At 41.3% G+C, this 17,039-nt stretch overlaps 1 protein-coding gene across 1 annotated transcript; it reads right to left on the bottom strand.

Moving 5' to 3' along the window:
• Positions 1–15,666: 15,666 nt before the first annotated feature.
• On the bottom strand, positions 15,667–16,527 carry LOC140734018 (probable G-protein coupled receptor 139). The gene has a single exon (XM_073057598.1). The coding sequence runs from the start codon at positions 16,525–16,527 to the stop codon at positions 15,667–15,669; it is 861 nt and encodes a 286-aa protein (XP_072913699.1).
• Positions 16,528–17,039: the final 512 nt, after the last annotated feature.

Below are 17,039 nucleotides of genomic sequence, written 5' to 3'. Positions count from 1 at the left end.
TTTGAAATGCAGGAGGAAACAGGAGCACCCAAAAGAAACACGCAGCGTCAAGGGTAAAATGTACTGAGTGCTGGGAATTGAACCCAGGTCACTGGCACAGAAAAGCATTACGCTATCTGTTATGCGACCATGTTATCCAATGTACTGAGCAATAAGAACAATCTAGTGTTTGTTCCTTATTCATCAGATGGTAATTGAAATACACAGTATAGGACATTTATGCTAAAAACAATGCTGTTCAGTTTAATTTCGAACAAGGTGAAACTGCCAAGTTAGTGTGGCAACAGGTGGGATAAATGGATATGATTCTGGGAATTGAGAGATTATCAACTTCAGTTTGAAAGGAGAGATTGTATGCTACCTGCAACATTTTGATCAGAAAGAGGAATGGAATAGAAAGGTTTGAACATGATTTCTTAATATTATTCATTCAAGTTTGAACAGTTTATAATAGCTTTAGTAACAATGAATTATAGCTTTAGTAACAAATAAAGGGCAGAAACAGGATCTTATTTTGTTCACAACTTGTGAAGGTTTTATAACACTCGTTTTTGCAAAACTCACCAATCCTGTTCTTGAGAAGGTGAAGATAATAGATGAAATAATAAAGGAGGATCAAGTTGTCAAATCTGAGAGTTCACTGTATGATGTGTGCAACTTATCTATTGTTTGATAGAATATACCGATCATACTCAGACATATTATTTTTAGCATACAATATTAAAGAGAGTCTGATGGACCATCCCATCTTATCATAGGGCCTTTTTCACTGCTGTGTGACTCAATGTTTACCAGCTCCTCATGGCTATGATCAAATACTCATCTATATTATTGTCACTTACCACTATTTGAACTTTACCCTTTGATGCTCAAGTGATGATATGTTCTCATTACCTAAACGTTGTGGTGTATCCACAAAATACACAGGCAGCTGTCCTCTTCAGTGATTGTTTTCCCCGCAGTTCAATGCTTAGTACTCACCTGAAACCCCTCCAATCTCCTTTTGAATTCTTTCACTAGTGCTGTACTGTTTTCGGACCCTACCATGAAAAAAACTGACTATGTGCCAGTTCTGTGCCTTTTAGAATTTAAATATCTCTGTTAAGTCATCCCTCAGTCATGAGAATGAAGGAACCGTTCAATTAATTAGGGAAAGTTTGTGGTTCTTTCATGATTAATCTGCAATAACTTGTTACATCAACTGTGTCAGAGAGATGAGTATAATTAACCATCTGTTGGTTGTGAAAAATTAGCATTTAAAAAGATTTACAAGCAGGATGATAAGCAGCCCAGCATATTATCCACCCTGAATCTGGTAGATATCTGTAGGAACAGCAGATGTCAAAGACCTGGCGAAGTACCAGTGGAAGGAGAGCTGGTCGCGGGAGAGTCATGCATGTTAGGCAGAAACGGACAGTGGATTGCTTGGTGCTCATAGGTACTAGGTGTGTCCTATAACGAGAGAGAGAGGGTATTTCACAATATCTTTCAGCTGCTTCCTAAACATCGTCTGGGTTATCGCGTAAAGAGCCGCGTTGGTGCAGCAGCTAAGAAGCTGCAGCATGTAGGCCAGCTCCTGCATTGAATGAGGTGGAATTTCTGTCCCCCGCACCAAGTAACCTAGTCAAACCCATATAAAATTTACTGTAAACAATGCTCATAATGAAATGAAGTTCCTTGAAATGGCCAGCAACATGATGAAGGATATTCTGCGACACTCCATCTCTGGGTCTTTGGGAGTTTCTCCAGTGCTGGGACCTCGCAGCCTCTTGCGGGCTCTGCTGGCCACTAAAACGCATCTGATGGTCACTGCATGAAACAGCAGAACCAGGGCAAACGGGACCACAGGAGTGAGCAGATAATGGAGGATAGTAATTGTTCCCCAGACTGGAGAGCCCAGAACTCCATCTCGTGCGCAACAAAATCTGAGGTTATCAGCAATAAAATACATACCTGTGAGCAAAAAATACCATAAAATATTCTTTGAACAGATTACAGCTGTCACTGTCCCCAGAGCCACTGCCACTGTTCCAAACCAAACAGTTTGGAATCATTTGGAAACAAATCATGACCGCCTGGTTGCTACACGTGCGCAGCGAAAACAGGAACTGAAGTAGGTATCCCCCAGTTTCAAAAGTTCGTTGATGCATTACGCAACGTTTGCAGAAAAGTATGACTTTAATTTTGAAAAGGATTGCAGGATACTTTGAGAGCTTTCAAACAACTGTATGATAAAAAATGTATGAACTTTCCAGAGTGCTCGCTGTCTTCCCGATAATGGTAAGTGAAACTACACTGTACATACATTATTTCTACTTCATAGAGGTTGTGTATTTATCATATAATTTCTGCTTTTACTACATGTTCATATTATTTTAGGTTTTATGTGTTATTTGGTATGGTTTGGTGGGTTATTTTTTGGGTCTGGGAACGCTCAAATTTTTCCCTTATAAATTAATGGTAATTGCTTCTTTGCTTTACGCCATTTGGGCTTACGAAGGGATTCATAGGAATGCTCCACTTCCGGATTACGGGGGGAACTTCGAATAAACAATCGGAATCTGCCTCAAAATCAAGTTGAGAAAAATGACCAGTAGATCAGGCGCTATCATGGCAACCAGGTAGTGAGTGACAACTTTCGAGAGTCTGCACTTCCCCCGGGATAGAATCGCAATCATCACAATGTTCACTATGGGGAGGAAAATAAACAAGAGGATTATGCATGAGGCCAGAGAATAAGGTAACAGATTCACTCAGAACGTTTAGTAGTGAAACCACCTGGTTTCCTCGGCGATGGCACTCCCGCCCCAAAGCCTAGTTTGTGTGGATGCTGTGTAATTGGCTAACCTATTACAAATTGGTGGCATGAAATAATGGACAGTACACTGCAGACGATTAAAGGAATTATATTTATGAAACTTAAGGGGTAGTATAGAAAACCAAAAAGAAAAGGGCCCACTCCAATTTAAAAGTCAAATATGCACAAGTTGGATCTCATTTAAAACTTCTGTCATTCACAAGCTGGGCCCTCAGTCAGCGTGAAAGCACACACTACTTTTTGAACGTCACTTGCAATCCATCTTGAACAAACAGGTCTCCTACCGGGTCGTAACCTATAACCGGTCCTCGCCAGTGTCTCCTCTCTCCATCTCCCGCTGAAAAAAAAACACCAAGATAAACCTTATTATCCCTGACCAAGGAAACCTCCCCCTAATTCAATGGCACACATTCCGCATCATCCCTTATCTTCAACAATAACCCAAACAGGCTGAACGCTGAACAGACTGCTCTCACAGAGCTGCTAAACGAAATACCTATAGGATAACAGTAAAGATATGAACCAGGGCATTATAATAGTGTAACTGTGGTTATAAATACCAATGAAGCAATCAACGTAAGTTGCCACTGACAAGTATGCACATGTACCCTCCGGTGGTGTCAAAGTAGGAGTACTTGTTCCATCTCTTGAGCATCACCCAAAGACCTTGGGCATACAAAAGCTATGGAAATGAGGAGAAAAAAAAGCCAGCTTCATCTTTTGACCTTTATCCAGAGATCCTGGGTCAGTGGGGGAATGTGGGGAGGCGGCCTGCGTAAAATGTGTGTGTGGGGGGGGGGGGGGGTGGAGTAAATCAACCCAAATCCTTCCTGCTCTTTACTGTGCACTAAACCGGAGTGTGTGTGGTGTTATCGGATCAAGTTTATGCCATTATATATTGCCAGTGACCTTGGGATTCTCCAATGGAATAACCCATCCACATCCTGATCATTAGCTAATGACCCAGTGACCTTGGGATTCTCCAATGGAATAACCCATCCACATCCTGATCATTAGCTAATGACCCAGTGACCATGAGCAGGTTTCAACCCAGGGGTAAGTGTAAGGGAAGTTACCAGGTCCCTGCTACTGGTTAATCACTAGTGACCTTGGGTTGCGATGACAGAATCATGCAGGATCCCTCTATTAGTTATTATTCACTGACCCTGATTGGGGTGGGGCAATCAATTCAAATTCCTGCTCCTGATTGTTTCCCAATGACTCTGAATTTGATTGGATAATAGGCCAGGCACCTTAGCCTTAACTCCAGTGTCCCTGGCTTAATATGAGGAAATCAATCTGCTGGAGTTTCTGCTCCAGTCTATTGTTCTTGTGCTGCAGGGGGGATGACAGCCCCAGTTCCAGGTCCCAACGATTACAGAATAAACTTGGCAACGTGGGTGAAAAAGCTGTATTCTCATCTCTTGGTCATTACCAAGTGTGGGCGAGTCTGCCATGTTCCAGGTCATCGCATCCCTTGGGCTTGGACCCCAACTCCATTAATTGTGTTCCTCCTCTTTACCGTGTAAGTGATGTGAACGTGAGGCAAGTGCAATGATCGCTGCTGTTCTATCTACAGGAAGTGGTGAATACTGCCCAGTCCATCACAGGCAAAGGCATTGAGCATACTTACAAGGAGTGTTGCCACGAGAAGCCAGCACTAACACTATCTACAGACTCACTTTGAAGGTCTCTACAATGCATATTCTTAGTATTATTTATGTTTTTTTCCTTTTTTCTACTTTCTTCTATTGCACATCATTATGTTAAATTCTTGTTTATATATAGTGTTGTAATTTCCTGCAAATTACTATAAGAAAATAAATCACAAGTTTGTATATGGTGACATCCACATACATTGATAATATATTTACAGTAGACAAATTTGATCTGGTAGCTATGTCCCCCTGGATTTTAATAACTTTCTCCACTATGATCTCCCTCCTCAGTCTCTGATGCTAGTCCTATCAAACTCATCATTGGTAAGACCAGGTCACCATTTGACCTGTTATGTCCTTAACATTCACAGATTTTGATTGCCATGTTTGAATCCATTTGTACACTTTAACAGATGCTCATTCTTCAACCCTTCTCTCCCATATTCATCCATACGTAAATATGAACAACCTGTTCTGATGCCAGTTCTTTCCAACATTTTCTGCTTTACTTCATAAAACTCTGATTAGTAACCATTTGGAGTATGCATTCAGTTCTGCTCACCCCATAATAAGAAGCATGTGGAATAGTGTACGAGGTGCAGAAGAGGCTTACCAGGATGCTGTCTGGACCAAACGGCCTACACCATTACAAAATGTATGGACAGACTTTGGTTGTTCTCACTCGAGTGGCTGAGGCCAAGGGGAGATCTAATAGAAATTTACTAGATTATAAGAGGCATAGATAGAGTAGATAATGTGCATCATTCTCCCAGGCTCAAAATGCCTGATACTCAAGGGTATGCACATCAAATGAGGAAGTTAGCTTAAAGGAGATGAGTGGGCGTATTTTTTTTTTTTACAAAGAGTGGTGGGTGTCTGGAATGTGCTTCCAGGAGTGACAGCGGAAATAAATATGGTAGAACAGAGGCATTAAAGAGACTATTAGATAGACATATGAATGTATGAGATTAGATGGATATGGATATTGTGTAGACAGAGGGAATTAGTTTGGTTAGACATTTACTTTCTAGGTTAATTAGTTTGGCACAACATAGTAGGCCATGGGACCCGTTTCTGTGCTATTTGTTTCCTTTTCTATTTTTGAATTCATTGTGGAGTGAGTGAACAGGAATTAAGAGTTTATACACTGAAAATAGACCACAAGCTTCCAAATATTGAAAAGTAACTAAAATACGATAGAAATTTACAGTTGCAATAACTGGAAATGGTGACTTCATTGAAACACTCACACCCAATGTAGCAGTGGTGAGTAAGTAAATTACAAGAACCGCCAGGGTTTTCTTAATTAATACTTGTAACACTAAGTAAGAAGGGAGAATACCCCTCAGGAAGAGTGAGGCATTTAAGCACATCTTGGAGTTAGACAATGAATTGAGAGACTCACCAGGAACAGCAACAATAGCAAGGATGGGAAGGTAAATTTGTTAAAGTATCACGAGTGCATAGTAGATCTGGTAATCCTGAGTTAGACAGTTCACATCTGCAAATATATAGTCAGCTGCCCAGAATACATTTCTCTTCATTCCTGGAATATTCAACACATCTGTTCCCATATTCTGATGGATCTCGTTCCTCATCCACTCTACTGTTCAGAGTTCACCCTCCCTTCTTCAAGTGCTACAAATTTCTGCTGGTGCTAGAGGAAATACTGTTACAAGCAGGTATGGAAAGAATCCCTCATTAATACAAGAAAGAGACATCAGTGACACAATCCAGCTCCATGGAAACCAATTTTACTTGCAGCTAATGAACAAATAGGTGAATCCCTTTCTGTCTAGAAGACTTTCACAACAGAAGCAGAGAACAGTCAGAAGGGCCAATGGATGTCAGCCTTTCTATCCAGAGAGTTAAACATTCAGTCACAGTCAGCAGGACTGATGATATCAAGGCTTCATAATCAAAATTCCATCACATCTAAATGGTTACCAGTACTTGCAAATCAGCTATCTGTATATACACTCACACAGTATCTCAATAATAATATAAATAAATAGAATGCAGATGTCTCAGTACTACAACTTAATATCAGAGGGTGAAGCCATTGAAACTTAGTCAAGCTTGACTGGATTTGCTAACTGGGAAAAAATAGATTCTGTTGTGAAAGAATCTGTAACAGTAAATTATGGTGATAAAAGTGGATTTGGGTTAATTCTACAGAGATTTATGAAACTGAGCTACTATCGACAAGCTGCTGGTGTTTTGATGTTGTAGCTTGCAGAACATCTAAGGGTGAAACAGTGTCTATGACTAAATAAACTTTAGGAAGATTTTCAACATATTTCCACACAGGAGGTTATGAAAAGAAACTGGAACTCACTGTATTCAGAGAGTATTATGATGTGGTGAAATGAGAGGAAATTGAGTTGGAATTAATGGATCATTTAGACTTGTGAGATACCCCTGTGTACTGATTTGTGCCAGAAGTTCACTGACCTTGTTTTGAATACTACGGGCATTCAAATAGTGTCCTTACACTCACAGTGCTTTTAAAGTATTGTAATCTTTTACTCTTATGCACTTGACTTTTCTTCACTCCACTCTTACTTTTCTCCTTCAAACCTTTTCTTTTTCTTCATCCACACTTTTTTTTTTTACTTTATTCATACTTCTCCAATTTGTAAAAGCACTATTCACTGCCTAAGTTATGCAATTCACTCGGATCCCGGTCCCATCATGGTTCGGGTGGAGCCTGTCCCTCCTTTCCAATACTGGTGCCAATTTCCCATGAATTCAAATCCACTTCTCCCACACCAATGCTTGAGCCACACATTTAACTCTTTAATCTTCTTTGCACATGGCTCATGTACTAACCCAGAAATTACGACCTTTTTGTTTCTGCTTTTTAATTTAGTCCCTAACTGCTCAACTTCTCTCAGCAGAACCTCTTTACTCATTCTGCCTATGTCATTGGTATCCATATGGACCATGACACTGGATCATTACCCTCCCACTCCAAATTCCTCTGCAGGTCAGATAGGATGTCCCAAACCTAGGCACCAGGCAGTCAACACTGCTTTAAGGACACTTTATGCTCGTGACAGAGAACTCTGGTCCATTCTTTTGAATATACTATCCTGAATTACCATCACATTTCTTTTCTTTCCCCCATCTTGAACGGCTCCCTGAACTACAGTGTCACAGTCTGGGTGCTCATCCTTCCTACAGCACTCACTCTCATCCACACAGGGAGCACATATCTCAGACCTGTTTGAATAGCTAAAGGGCTGAGGATCCTCCAGCACTGTCTCTTGGATCCCACTACTCGCAATCACACCTTCTTGTCCCTGACCACAGACCAAATTTGAGGCAGCTAATTTAGTGCGTGTGACTACCTTCTGAAACAGATAATCCAGTTGACTATCTCCTTCCCTAATATGCCACAATGTTTGAAGGTCAGATTCCAGGTCATCAACTTTGAGCCTGATTTCCTCGAGTAGTCAACACTTGCTGTACACAGAGACAACTTTTAAAAGGATGAAGAATACAGGACTGAAGGTGTTCTACTTAAAAATGCATTCTATTTGGAATAAGGTGGGTGGACTCATGGTGCATTTAGAGACTGGTCGGTCTGGTTTTGTGGGCATCACTGAGTCATGGTTCAACAAAAGCCATAGTTGGAAGATTAACATCAAATGATAAACTTTGTATCGAAGGGATTGGCAGGAATGCATAGGCAGTGGTGTGGCTCTGTTGGTAAGAGATGGAATTATATCCTTAAAAAGAGGTGACATAGGGTCAGAGAATGTTGAAGCTTTGTGCGTGGAGTTAAGAAATTGCAAGGATACAAAAAGAAATTTTCTGAATCATATATAGGCCTCCAAATAGTAGCCAGGATGGGGAGTTGAGATTGCAAAGGGAACTGGAAAAGGCATGTAATAAGGGTAATGTCACAATTGTAATGGGGGACTTCAATATGCAAGGGGATTGGAAAAAATCAGCTTAATGTGAAAAAGACTAAGGAGCTGGTGGTGGACCTGAGGAGGGCTAAGGTACCAGTGACCCCTGTTTCCATCCAAGGGGTCAGTGTGGACATAGTGGAAGATTACAAATACCTGGGGATACGAATGGACAATAAACTGGACTGGTTAAAGAACACTGAGGCTGTCTACAAGAAGGGGCAGAGCTGTCTCTATTTCCTGAGGAGACTGAGGTCCTTTAACATCTACCGGACGATGCTGAGGATGTTCTACGAGTCTGTGGTGGCCAGTGCTATCATGTTTGCTGTTGTGTGCTGGGGCAGCAAGCTGAGGGTAGCAGACACCAACAGAATCAACAAACTCATTCGTAAGGCCAGTGATGTTGTGGGTGTGGAACTGGACTCTCTGACAGTGGTGTCTGAAAAGAGGATGCTGTCCAAGTTGCATGCCATTTTGGACAATGACTCCCATCCACTCCACAATGTATTGGTTAGGCACAGGAGTACATTCAGACAGGGACTCATTCCACCAAGATGTAACACTGAGCAGCATAGGAAGTCATTCCTGCCTGTGGCCATCAAACTTTACAACTCCTCCCTCGGAGTGTCAGACACCCTGAGCCAATAGGCTGGTCCTGGACTCACTTCCACTTGGCATGATTAACTTATTATTATTTAATTATTTATGGTTTTATATTGCTATATTTCTTCACTATTCTTGGTGTGGCTGTAATGAAACCCAATTTCCCTCAGGATCAATAAAGTATGTCTGTCTATGACGAATTGTGAGAGGGAATTTGTTGTATACCTATAAGGTGGCATTTTTTCTGTAGCTTGCACTTGAGTCTACTTAGGGAAAGGCTATCTTGGATTGGGTGTTGTGTAATAACCCAGATCTTATTAGGGAGTGTAATGTAAAGGATCCCTAATGAGTCAGTGATCATAATACGATTGAATAAATACTAAAATTAGAGAGGGAGTAGCTTAAGTCACATGTATCAGTATCAGAATGGAATAAATGGAATTTCAGATGCATGAGACAGGAGCTTCCCAGGTGGGTTGGAGGAGAATACTGGTGGGAAACATGGCTGAAGTTTCTGGGAATTGTTCACAAGGGACAGGATAGATATGTCCCACAGAAAAAGCTGCTCTCAAATGGAAAGGGGTAGGCAACCATGGCTCACAAGGTAAGTTGAGGACTGCATAAAAGCCAAGGAAAGGGTATATAAGGAATCAAAAGTGAGTCGGTTAGATGATTAGGAAGTGAGTTATATGATTAGGAAGCTTGTAAAATCAAACATTATTTAAATGGGGAAAAGGTTCCATCATCAGAGTTGCAGAGGGACTGAGGAGTCCTCCTGCAAGACTCCCAGGTTAATTTACAGGTTGAGTCTGAGGTAAAGAAGGAAAATACAATGTTGACAATTATTTCAAGAGGAATAGAATTTAAAAGCAAGGAGATAATGCTGAGGCTTTATAAAGCACTAGCCAGGCTGTACTTCGAGTATTGTCAATGGTTTTGGGCCCCATCTTGGAAAGGATGTGTTCCCATTGGAGAGAGTCCAGAGAAGCTCCACAAGGATGATTCTGGGAAGGAAGGGGTTAACATATGCTGAGCGCTCAGCAGCTTTGAGTCTGTACTCATTGGAATTAAAAAGAATGCAAAGAGATTTCACTGAAACCTACTGAATGTTGAAAGGACTAGATGGGGTGGATGTGGAGAGGATGTTTCCTATTGTTGGGGTATCCATAACTGGACAGCAATGCCTCAAATTTGAGGAGCGACCTTTTAGAACAGATGTAAGGAGGATTTCTCTTTGCAAGAGAGCATTGAATCTGTGGAAAGCTCTCCCACACACTGCAGTGGAGGCCAAGTCTGTAGGTATATTTAACCAACCATATATTTAAGCCATATAATTAACCAACCCAATATTTGCTGTTAGAAGACCACATTAGTATATAAAGACCCAAGACAGAGTAAAACCCTGATGAGGAAGTCAGCTGCATCCGATGAATCTGATTGGTGCTCATTATTGAAGATTGTGCCTCACTTCATTTACTTTATCTCTTTCTTTCAAATGTGGTTTTGCTGTTATTGGAGCCTGTGATCTACATTTTGGTGTTTTCAGGCTGATCAAGCAATTTCGTGCTTTGCTGTCTCCGAGGGAGTTCAGTGAGGTTTCAAGTGAACTGTATGGCCTGCAGGCCAAGAAGCCTGGTGATGAGGCATGAGCCCACGTTTGATGCCATTTCTTGCCGATCTCACTGATTAAAGCATTGAAGAAGATTGAAATCAATAAGGACAAGAGTGTAAAGTGGCTGCACAAGAATGGACATTTTTTCCCTCTTGCTGGGACTTGGGCAAGGTTCTGTTGATGTGGTTTGTGGATTTGTGAATCAGAATCAGGTTTATTATCACCAGCATGTGATGTGAAATTTGTTAACTTAGCAGCAGCAGTTCAATGCAAATCATAATCTACCAGAGAGAGAAAAAAATTAAATTAAAACATAATAATAAATAAACAAGTAAATCAATTATGTATATTGAATAGATTTTTAAAAAATGTGCCAAAACAGAATAACTATATTAAAAAAAGTGAGGTAGTGTCTAGAGCTTCAATGTCCATTTAGGAATCAGTTGGCAGAGGGGAAGAGGCTATTCCTGAATCACTGAGTGTGTGCCTTCAGGCTTCTGTTGCTCCTACTAATGGTAACAGTGAGAAAAGGGCATGCCCTGGGTGCTGGAGGTCCTTAATAAAGAATTCTACCTTTCTAAGACACCGCTCCCTAAAGATGTCCTCGGTATTTTCTAGGCTAGTGCTCAAGGTGCAGCTGACTAGATTTACAACCTTCTGCAGCTTCTTTCGGTTCTGTACAGTGGCCCTCCACACTAAGCAGTGATGCAGCCTGTCAGAATGCTCTCCACCATACAACTATAGAAGTTTTGGGTATATTTGTTGACATGCCAAATCGCTTCAAACTCCTGATAATGTATAGCCCCTGTCTTTATGACTACATCAATATGTTGGGACCAGGTGAGATCCTCAGGGACTTTGACACCGAGGAACATCAAGCTGCCTACTCTCTCCAGTTCTGATCGCTCTGAGGACTGGTATGTGTTCCTTCGTCTTACCTTTCCTGAAGTTCACAATCGGCTTTCTCATCTTACTGACGTTGAGTGCCAAATTGTTGCTGTGGCACCATTGCACTAGTTGACATATCTCAAGCCTGTCCACCCTCTCATCGCCACCTGAGATTCTACCAACAATGGTTGTGTCATCAGCAAATTTGTAGATGGCCTTTGTGTTATGCCTAGCCACAGTCATGTGTATACAGAGATTGGAGTACTGAGCTCAGCACAAACCCCTGAGGTGTGCCAGTGTTGATTATCAGCGAGGAGGATATATTATCATCAATCTGCACAGACAGTCATCTTCCATTTAGGAAGTAAAGGATCCAATTGCAGAGGCATGTACAGAGGCCCAGGTTCTGTAACTTCTCAATCAGGATTGTGGGAATGATGGTATTAATACTGAGCTGTAGTCGACGAACTGCATCCTCATGTAGGTGATTGTGTTGTCTAGGTGATCTACAGCCTTGTGGAGAGCCATTGAGATTGCACCTGCCGCTGACCTATTGTCGCAATAGGCAAATTATCATGTGTCCAGGACCTTGCTGAGGCAGGAATTCAGTCCAGTCATAACCAACCTCTCAAAGCACTTCATTGCTGTTGATGTGAATGCTACCGTGCGATAGTCATTAAGAGAGCCCACATTATTCTTCTTAGGCACTGATATAATTGTTGCCTTTTTGAAGCAAGTGGGAAATTCTCCCCGTAGCAGTGAGAAGTTGAAAATGTCCCTGAATACTCCCGCTAGTTGGCCGGCACAGGTTTTCAGGACCTTACCAGGTACACCATCGGGACCTTCTGCCTTGCGGGAGTTCACTCTCTTTAGAGATAGACTAACATCAGCCTCTGAGACAGAGATCACAGTGTCATCAGGTGCAGCAGGGATCTTCACAGCTGTAGTTGTGTTCTCCCTTTCAAAGTGTGTACAGAAGGCGTTGAGTTCATCTGGTAGTGAAGCATCGCTACCATTCATACTATAGGGTTTCGCTTTATAGGAAGTAATATATTACAGACCCTGCCAGAGTTGCCATGCATCTAATAACGCCTCCAACCTTGTTCAAAATTGTTCTTTGCCTTTGAAATAGCCCTTTGCAAATCAGACTTGGTTTTCTGGTACAGACCTGGGTTGCCAGACCTGAAAGCCACAGATAGTCATGGATATTGAGAGATATGGCACTGGATTGAATTGAACAGAATATGCTCTGATCAATTACTTTGTTTTTTTTTGAAGTTTGGTGAATTCTTCAGTTTTTTGCACATTGGTATTTGATGTTTTTTCTTGAATGGGTTCCATGATTTTTGTCTTGTGGCAGTCTGTGGGAAGATGCATCTCAGGGCTGTGTACTATATACAAAATAAATCTACTCTGAATCTTTTAATTTATATTAACTACCTGTAGAGAATAAAATTGGTAAATACTCTAGAATGTATCATGCTTCTAAGATCTAATCAAGAGAAAACAGGATTTCAAAAGAAGCTTAGCTTTGGCGCATAAAATGAAACATTTGGCCAGTGTCAAATGACAAAGTGAATATTTCGAACGTATACTTCATTTGAGAACAAAGCAGCAGAATTAAGTGTCAACTTAAGCAAAACATTCAATTGTAACAATAGAGGTGGAGAGCAATATAGCATTGGTACAGGTCCTTTTGCCAAAAGAGTCCATGCTTACTGTATTGTCCATCACCCCAGTCCAAATAGCCTGTGTTCAGCTCATTTCCCTCCAGGTCCAAAATTATAACATCATCTATGCGTCACCCACTTCCTCTGGCAGAACATTCCATTTACTCACCACTATCTACATGAAAATGTTGCCCCTTGTTGGCCTTTCAGAATCATTTCCCTCACATCCTAAATCGATGCTCCATTTTAGACTCACCTACCTTCAGGAAAATATTGCGGCCATTCAGCTTATCTGTGTCTCTCGTAATTTTAAACACATCCATAAGGTCGTTCTTTAGTCTCCTAAATTCCAAAGAGTGAAGACCTAGCCCACCTAAACTCCATTACTCAGGGCCTCTGGAGCAATACACAATGTATTAGTTCATAACAGTTCACCCAAATAGACTGAGAACATTTCTAAAACTGTCAAAGTGAATTAGTTTAGCTAATCTAATTGAAGTGAACTAACATCTCAGAGAGAAGTGACATCTCTCTGCCCCGTTATGAAGGAGAGCAAGAGTGTGAGGTCTGTCAAATTGTCAGGAGAACCATTAGTTTTTGTTCTACTGTAGATCATGATCATTTTGGGGGGGGGGGTTGCTATTGCTTGCTTTCTGGGTGGAGTGTGCTGATGATTTTTTGCTGAAGTAGATGGGGGATGGTCAATGCTTTGCTGCTGTTTGTGCATGTGGGGGACGTTGGGGTTCTAACACTTATAGCGTCAGTCATTATTTGGGCACTCTTCTGTTTTCATTGATGTTTGTGAAGGACAAGAATTTCAGGTTGTATATTGCATACATTCTCTGATATTACATATAACTATTGAACTAGTTTGATTTTCTTTATGTAAGGTTTACTCATTTGTCCCAGGCACTATAAAATTTCAAAATATACAGTGTGTGTTATCTGTATCAATGACCAACAGTCCAAGGATGTGCTGGAGGTAGACCAGCCAGTGTCACCACACTTCCAATGCCGAAATATCATGCCCACAACTCACTAACCCTAACCCTACATCTTTGGAATGTTGGCGGAAACATGAGCATGCAAAGGAAACCCATGCCATCAAGGGGAGAATGTACTGGCAGTGATGGGAATTGAACCCAGGTTACTGGCACTGTAAAGCATTATGCTAAATGTTATGCTACCATACTGCCCAATATACCAGGAGAAATGTACTGAGCAATCAATACATTCTGGTGTTTGGTCCCTATTGATCATGTGGTACTTGAAATACACAGTAGAAGAGTTAGTGTATAGGACCATGCTAATTGTTTTGATTTTGACCAAAATGAAACTGCCCAATTGGTGTGGCAACAATGGAGCTAAATCAATGTGATTTTGGGAATTGAAAGATTAGCATCGTCAGTTTGAACGGAAACATGGTATGCTTCCTGCAACAGTTTGATCAGAAAGAGGAACGGAATGGAAAAGGTTGAAAAATGATTTACTGAGGCTTGAAATGATTTAATATCGTATAAATATGATTTATTGAGGCTTGAACAGTTTATAATAGCGTAGTATTAGTAACAATGAAATTAAGAGTAGAAACAGAATCTTGTTTTGTTCACAACTGGTAAAGGTTTTATAAGACTCCATTTTGAAAAGCTCGCCAATCCTGTTGAGATGGCAAGGAAGTTAAAGTATGACAAAGTTGTCAAACCAGGGAAAGCACTGTATAACGTGTGCACAATATCTGTTAATTGTTTGATAGGACATACCCGTCATACTCATTATTTCCAGCATATAACATTAAACAGTCAGCTGCACCATCTATCTTACGGCTTTTTACCCTGCTGTGTGACTCAATGTCTCTCCTCACCCACCCAATGTCTATGATGACCATCAAACACTTATCTATCCTATTACTACTTACCAGCACTTGGACTGTAGCCTTTGAAGCTTAACTGATTTATGTGCTCTCACAACTATCCTCTCAGCAATGTTCCTATTTCTTTGTTCCTTCCTTCATGGTCAGCTGAAACCCCTCCAATCCTCTTTTAAATTCCTTCCCCTCACCTTGCACGACTTGACTCAGACCCAACCATGAAGAACGACTATGGACCATAACTATGCCTTTTTTAATTTCTATGTCTCCCTCAAGTCATCCTTCAACCACTTTTGCTTTTGAAAGAACGATTTGTTGAATTAACTGGAGAAAGTTTGTGGCTCATTCATTTTAAAGTCATTTACTAATCTACAATATCTGCAATAATTTGTAGCTTTAATTATGTTAGAGAGAGGAGTACAATTATCCATCAGTTGGCTATGAAAAGATGGCATTTAAATAGAAATAACTGATTCACAAACAGGATGATAAGCAGCCCAGCACATTATCCACTCTGAATCTGGTTGACGAGGGTCATGAACTATAGAAACAGCTTGTGACACAGATCTTGCCAAGTTTCAGTGGAACGGAGAGTGTGTTAAAGGAGAGTGGGGTGCGGGAAAACTAGGCATGTTAGGCAGAAAGAGGCAGCGGATTGTTTGGCCCTCGTCGGAACTGGGTGAGTTTTATAATGAGAGTGAAAGGATACTTCACAATATCTTTCAGCTGCTCCCTAAAATGTGTCTGGGTCACAGCATAAAGAGCCGTATTCGTGCAGCAGCTAAGGAGCTGCAGCATGTAGGCCACCTCCTGCATTGAATAAGGAGGAAATACTGTCCCCCGCACCAACTTGTACAGTTCTGCCCATATATAATTTACTGTAAACAATGTCCATAATGAAATGAAGTTCCCCGAAATGGCCAGCAATAGAATGAGGGATTTTCTGCGGCTCTCCATCTCTGGATCTTTGTGAGTTTCCCCAGTGCCGGGACCTCGGAGTGTCTTGCGAGCTCTGCTGGCCACCAGAATGTGTCTGATGGTCACTGCGTTGAGCAGCAGAACCAGGACAAACGGGACCACAGGGGTGAGCAGGTAATGGAGGATAGCAATTATTCCCCAGATTGGAGAACCCGAAACACCATTTCTTGTCCAGCAAAATCTGGGGTTATCAGCAAGAAAATACATACCTATGAGAATAAAATACCAGAAAATATTCTTTGAACAGCTCATAGCAGTCACTGTCCCCAGGACCACTGCCGCCATTCTCTCAGTGCAGTATTTATTCTTCAGCCTCTGGTAACAAATGGCCACACATCGATCAAATGTGAAAGCGACGGTAAACCAAACTGAACAGTCAGTCGCTGCGTAAATCATGGCCGCCTGGATGTTACACATGCGCAGCGAAAACAGGAAACTGAAGTACTTTGAATAAACAACCGGAATCTGCCTCAAAATCAGGTCGAGAAAAACGACCAGAAGATCTGCCGCTGCCATGGCAACCAGGTAGTGAGTGACAACCTTGGAGAGTCCGCACTTCCCCCGGGATAGAATCGCAATTGTTACAATGTTCACTGTGGGAGGGAAATAAACATGAGGATTATGTATGAGGCCAACGAATAAGATAACAGATTCACTGATAATGTCAGGATAATAAAATGTCTTTTTTTCCTGTTACATTAATGCCCTAAAATTTAAAGCTGCTGACTGTGCCATCTGCCAATCCTCCAATGCAGAATGCTGCATATTCACTCTCCCTCACCTTCCTGAATTCACCAATCATGTCCTTAGTTGTATTGGTATGAATGATTTATTGTGGGATCACCTAATTATGTGTTCTATCTTATACCCAAAACTGACTCATCAGCACCTGTGATTCTTGAGATAATGCCTCTCATAATCTTACAAACCCCTTCACTCCAGTGAACACAACCCAAAGCTTGTGCAAACTCTCTTTATATTACATGGCTTCAATCCAGGGATCATCTGAGTGAACCGCTTTGCACTTA

The sequence above is a fragment of the Hemitrygon akajei genome, chromosome 10 (genome assembly GCF_048418815.1).
Source record: "Hemitrygon akajei chromosome 10, sHemAka1.3, whole genome shotgun sequence".
In the NCBI taxonomy this organism is placed as follows: domain Eukaryota; kingdom Metazoa; phylum Chordata; class Chondrichthyes; order Myliobatiformes; family Dasyatidae; genus Hemitrygon; species Hemitrygon akajei.
The sequence above is the reverse complement of the archived record's forward strand: the minus strand, read 5'-3'. Positions and strand labels throughout refer to the sequence as shown.

What these genes read in the sequence shown, in the direction of transcription:
- LOC140734018 (XM_073057598.1), bottom strand. Translation starts at nt 16,527, where the DNA reads ATGGCAGCGGCAGATCTTCTGGTCGTTTTTCTCGACCTGATTTTGAGG.